General features: G+C 32.1%; 1 protein-coding gene across 1 annotated transcript in view; it reads right to left on the minus strand.

The window, feature by feature from the left end:
- LOC143063035 (choline transporter-like protein 2) overlaps positions 1 to 1,405 on the minus strand; it is a 40,499-nt gene extending 39,094 nt beyond the window's left edge. Inside the window, exon 1 of the mRNA XM_076234946.1 lies at positions 1,154 to 1,405. Coding sequence (XP_076091061.1) covers positions 1,154 to 1,184 — 31 coding nt within the window. The 5' untranslated portion in view covers positions 1,185 to 1,405. The remainder of the gene's footprint in view (positions 1 to 1,153) is intronic.
- Between the last annotated feature and the right edge of the window lie 4,595 nt (positions 1,406 to 6,000).

The following is a 6,000-nucleotide window of genomic DNA, read 5'->3' on the forward strand; positions in this document are numbered from 1 at the left end:
AATAATATACAGAATAATTGCAGGATAAAGACTATAACTATTTAGTGTCTTTAAATATCAGCTGTATTTGTACTCGGCTCGAAACAGGTGGAATAGCTCGCTACAAGCTCGCATACACCTTGTTTCCTAGCCTCGTACAAATACAGCTGATATTTAAAGACACTAAACAGTTATTGTCTATTTATCGTGCTTGTAGTTCACAAGGTATAGGCGTCCACAGGAGGAAATATGACCACACATTATTCTGAATCCGAGCCGACCAGTCTTTGCTCTTACACGGAAAGAAACATCTGCATGGATAGATTTATAGCAGAAATAAAAAAAAAATCCATTTAGAAGAGATAGCCAGTTTTCAAGTGCACTCAGCATAAAGAATCTTTATTGTTTATATTGTAACGAATTATTCAGCTTGCTACGGTGTAGGAATGAATATTTGGAATGGAACTGGGTTCAAACTTTAATAAATTAGGCTGTTTGTTTTCTCGTTTGAATTTCCAAGTACACTTGTAATTTTGGGCCGTTTATAGACTATGCGGTATAGGCTTTTATATATTAGGCTATTTGTTTTCTCGTTTGAATTGCCAAGTACTCTTGTCATTTTCGGCCGTTTAAAGCTGACTATGCGGTATGGGCTTTATGATTTGTTCATTGTTGAATCACGCTCCTTATCATAAGGTCAATATTTAGTTTGACACATCTGGTCTCTATGTGCTTTCTTGTTTCTACTTGGTACTGTAGTTTCTGTGGGTATTGTCACATTGTATACATTGGTTAAATTGTTTAGGCGCAGAATATGAATTCTTCAGGGCTTATTGTTTCTTGGAATCGCCCTGAACTCTATAAATATTTTCATATTATTTTCGCTGTTATCTCGTATGTCTCTTTCTTTGTTGGTGCTAGTAGTATCTGGAGATCTATTGTGATGGTGTGTATCTTGAAAGCCGTACGGTGACCTATAGTGTTACTCGGTCTCTTGCGAAGAGTTGTCTCATTGGCAATTGCAATCATACTACATCTTCTTTTTTCTATTTTCAAAATCTTCATGAATATGTACGAAAAATTTGCCACTTTCTTTACGTGTAGCAAGCAAAAAATAACTCAATCAATCAAACTTTCAAGAAAAGATGAAGATCAATAAAACATAATTACTTACTCTCTGGCGAAACCTTATTGGTTTTCGACATTTTTTCAATATTTCCAGTGTAGATAATAATACATCCCAATCTATCTCTAGATGTTAGACAATTCCAAGAATCATCTAGCTTTTCCTTAAAATCAATACACTATAAAAATATTTTATTAATTGTTTATAATATTTAGTAAATAAACTCCTTTGGTGGAAACAGAATGATAATGACTTTATTTCCAAAGAAACCTGATTCTACAGGTAAAGTCAATCAGGATGTGATCAAATTGTGTTATGTTCAATGATTAAGGTTCAGTTGGGATACAAAGAATGATTGCTCCATTAAACCAAAAATCAATACTCTATCTACCCGTATAAATTTTGTCATTTATATCATTTTTACGTATCTGAGTTATGTTTGAATCGATAAATACTAAGCTGGCAAATAATTAAAGCATTGTTATATTGAAATCAATCTAGTAATTTTCAGACTCTAATTGTCGATAGTTACATGTACGGGTAAAAATCGGTCTGGAATCATCACTCAGTGCTCCACAAAAACCTGGGATTGGTTCAGGATGGTACACAAATCTGAAACACTGAAACTTAACTTTGCAAGTGAAAGACGGTTCAGCCTAGTGCACTGGCTAAATATACTTGGAAATCTTAAAGTCTGAGCTATATTAAGCAGAATTCCAATATTTCTAATGCACGAAATTCGATGTTCTCTACGTGCTCGTGGTTTTCCTGATGTTCATCATTTTCGATTTATCCATCAAAATCAATCTAATAACTACTACATAGACCTCTGATTTCGACAAGCATATGCGAGTTATAGTAATATTTAGATCATACCCCCTTTTTTATGCTATGCATTTTACAAGTTTTTAATCATGCTTAAGTATATATGCTTATCATGCTTAAATTTTGATTATTACAACCATACTTTTAGTTCTTTATTTTGTGATGTGTAATATTTTTCATGGGTATTACTTGCTGTATCGGTTAAAAGCTCATTAGAGCTTATGTTGTCTCTGCCTGTATTCTGTTTGCCGACTCTAAAAAAAAACTTATTTATTTGTTTCCATTCTGTATTATATTTAACTTGACAATCCTCCACTGATCCTCGATAGGTGTAATAGTATGCTTCATCGATAAACAATTAAAGATTCTTTAATAAATAAGTACATTGATTTAAAACATGAATATAAAACAATGAATGTTTCAATGTTAAAGTCTGAAGCATGTATATCTAATATATCTATGGTCTGCGTGTATAAGATCGCGGTTTGATTAGTAGGAGAGGAACGTAACGGTCCGATGACCCTGTATCGCTTGTCTGGCAATTCTTCAACCTTGAAAAACTTTAAAAAAGCATTAAATCTATATTAAAACGGCAATTTGATGTTTTGCTTACCTGTCACTGTTAATAGTTAGTATAGCGGGGTGTTTATTATAAAGTATATTATTTTACTAAGACAAGGATGAGACTATCAACCCTCATGCAAAGTCAGTTTCAGTTGTCCTCTACAAGATGTTTCAAGGTTACGGTGTATTGCGTTCATTTAACTCACTTTCTATTTACACAGAGAAATTAAACTATTCCAAGTTACTCCTTTCGGTACCTCGAGTGTATAAGATAGCGCGACCACTCTTGGTCTCATCGTCACTCAATTGGAGGTCATAGTTAGGGCATGATCGTTATTTGGATCGAATGCATTGAATAAGCGTTGCTGACTGAGAGGTCATTGTGCTTTAAAAAAAAACACAAAAAAAAAACGCATAATATATAATACAAAAAGCTAAAACAGAAAAACAGGGGGGGGGGGGGGGGGGGGAGCTCGGCCTGTCACAATGGTTTTATTATAAACTTTTGTTCCTGTTCGTTTTTAGAGGTGTTCGGATATTATGGGTTTTTAATATGATATATTCGGTAGGTACAAAAATAGATATTATTTCGTTTACTCATTTGGTGTGGTAGGAACCGAAGTAGTAACGATTATTGGAGATTGTAAAATAGATGGTGAAATGACAGATTACGCAATTTTGGGACTTGTACTCATTTGAACCTTTAGATAGGTTGTGCTTGGTATATAGCATGAAGCTTTTGGTATTTTATTTTCGGAACTGAAATGCGCATGAAATATCTAAACAGCTTCAAACTGAACATGAGATTTAGCGATCGTTTAACACAAATACGAGTCTATTAGAATGTTATGTGGTCAACTAGTTATTTGAAGAAGCCAGATGGTTAATATCTGATAACCAGGTAATAGTTCGTATTAATTAGTTCACTTGATTCCTTTCACCCCTTTTCAAACCTCTTATGGTTTGTTGAATCCAATATCTTATGTATGAGAGGAACCGTTGTGAACTTGTAATATTCCACTATGTGCAGTATAAAATAAGGAGACGTGGGATGATTACCAACGAGACAACTACCTTCCCTACGGCTTTCAAAAATTAGGGGGGGGGGGATCTTTACGCAAAATAAAAATAAAAATGCATTTCCTTCGTCATCGCAATATGGTGCCGAGTTCAAATTAACTTGAATATAAAAAAGAAGATTTGGTATGATTGTCAATGAGACAATTCTCTACAAGAGACCAAATGATACCGTATGGCTTCAACAATGAGCAAGACCAATACCGCATAGTCAGAAAAAAATAACGGCCTTATATCTGTGTCGTACTTGACTTTCAGCCTATGTCATCTGGACTTTAGCTGGCCTGGTTAAAACGAAGAATTCCAAAATAACTATATTTTATTACAACTGAGATCTCATGGCAACTCTATAATACAATTTCATATAAATGCATACAATATATTTCACAATATTTATAGTTCATCATACATAGATAATGTCAAGCTGTAATATATTAAATGTTTCTTGCTATTACGTAATACGCAAATATTTCTGTTCTGGAGATCAATCCTGCATCGGTACGATTTCAATATACATGAAACAACAAATATTTTCTTTGTGTTCTGTTGCGTTGTCAAGGTAAACCAAAGTGACAAACAAAGATTTCTTTAAACTTCGTTGAATATTAAATATAACCAAATAACAGAATTTAACTTTACTACGAATAAATTATGCGTCAAATTCACAAATCTCCTGTAAACAAATTTGCATGTAATAATGAAAATTAATGAAATAAATAACATTTACGGAATTTATGTTTACTGTATATTTCACTTAAAAAATCATCTATTTAATCGTAATGTAATAAACTAAATACGCTCATTTTAAATAAATAGAACTAAATAAATAAAACTAAATTAAAAAGTAAATGTGAAATGTAATTTTCATAAAAAGAAGGCTTTAAAATATTAAATATGAATTACCTGGTTAAAACGAAGAATTCCAAAATAACTATAATTTATTACAACTGAGATCTCATGGCAACTGACGAATAGCCCAAAACACTAGCTTAAAAAGGTCGTTGCTCACGTGCTTAGAGATCCCAGAATTTCTTCGTTTTACCAATGAAAATTATCGTTACATAATTTCGTAGCTGACCACAACATTTTAATTGGTCACTCATAATTTTGTCTTGTCAACCAAGCTGACACTTTAATCTAAATTATTGATTTTCGTATACCTATGTTGCGACAATCTTTGTAATTTTGACAATAGGCCTAATTGCCTACACTCTTTCTTTTATTCAAAATATAGCATGTATAATTAATGAATGAATAATTATCAATATTTGTCAAATATCTGTAAAATCTATTTTCTTCTAAATTGTCCACTTTTACAAATTCATTTTGAGAATAAAAAATAAAATATTTAATAAAAGAAAGTTTGCAAAGCTGTTATATTTCTTATTTTGCAAATTCGGAATTTCAAAATATATCTATAACATCTCCCCTCTGCCTTAATTGGCTTTGACCCCAAAGCCACATAACATCAACTACAAATATAAGACATATAAGATTAGAAAATCAAGTTAATCAATTTTATATACACTCATAAAATATATATACATTGTCACAAATATAATGTTCTATTGTTTTCTGCTATTGTTGTGTAAGGTAGTATGCTCATTGTCGAGCCACAGTAATAGGTGCTGAATAAATGCCATTTATGTTTGAAAAAAATATCGTGAGTTTGCTGAATTTAAGCCAATATATAAGATACTTTAAAAACTCATACTCTGCATTGCTGGACATGGGTATCGTGAAATCTGACATTTGACAATTTACTCACTTAATTTGCAAAATAAGAAATATAACATCTGTACAAAAAAGAATGAAAAACAAATATGTAACACATAAAAAAACCCGACAACCACTGAATTTCAAGATCCTGACAGCTTGGGACAGGCACATACATACAGAATATGGCGGGGTTGAACATGCCAAACTTTGACTTTTGACCAAAGCTGCTTATGGACATTAGCTACGAGATATAGAAAAATGAGATATGATTTTTTTATTTGGTTCAATCATTGATCAGGAGTAAAACAGTGAAATAATGATTCGCTTTTAGAACCCAATTTGTATCAATTTTATCAAAATAAGCTAAGAAACATCGCTGCAAGTGAATAATTCGACCTCCGAAGAATAAGTATGCATGATACCTTCACATTAACCCCTTAGCTAGAGATGGGTTCGGCATCAATTAGACTTGTTCAGTTATTGAAAGGAAAAGAATGTCAATCTTGAAAGTAAAACAAATGTAAACCATTTGATCTATAAAAACACATTTTCATACAGGTAAAAACGACGATTAACATATATTTTAACCTATAATATTAAATCAAACAACCCTAGAAAAATCCAATTGCACAACTTAGTAAGTTAGTTATAGCTATTTATATATATATGTATGTTAATATCGTTGTACATATATATGATCGTCGGCAGTC

Source organism: Mytilus galloprovincialis, chromosome 2 (assembly GCF_965363235.1).
Source record: "Mytilus galloprovincialis chromosome 2, xbMytGall1.hap1.1, whole genome shotgun sequence".
Lineage (NCBI taxonomy): Eukaryota > Metazoa > Mollusca > Bivalvia > Mytilida > Mytilidae > Mytilus > Mytilus galloprovincialis.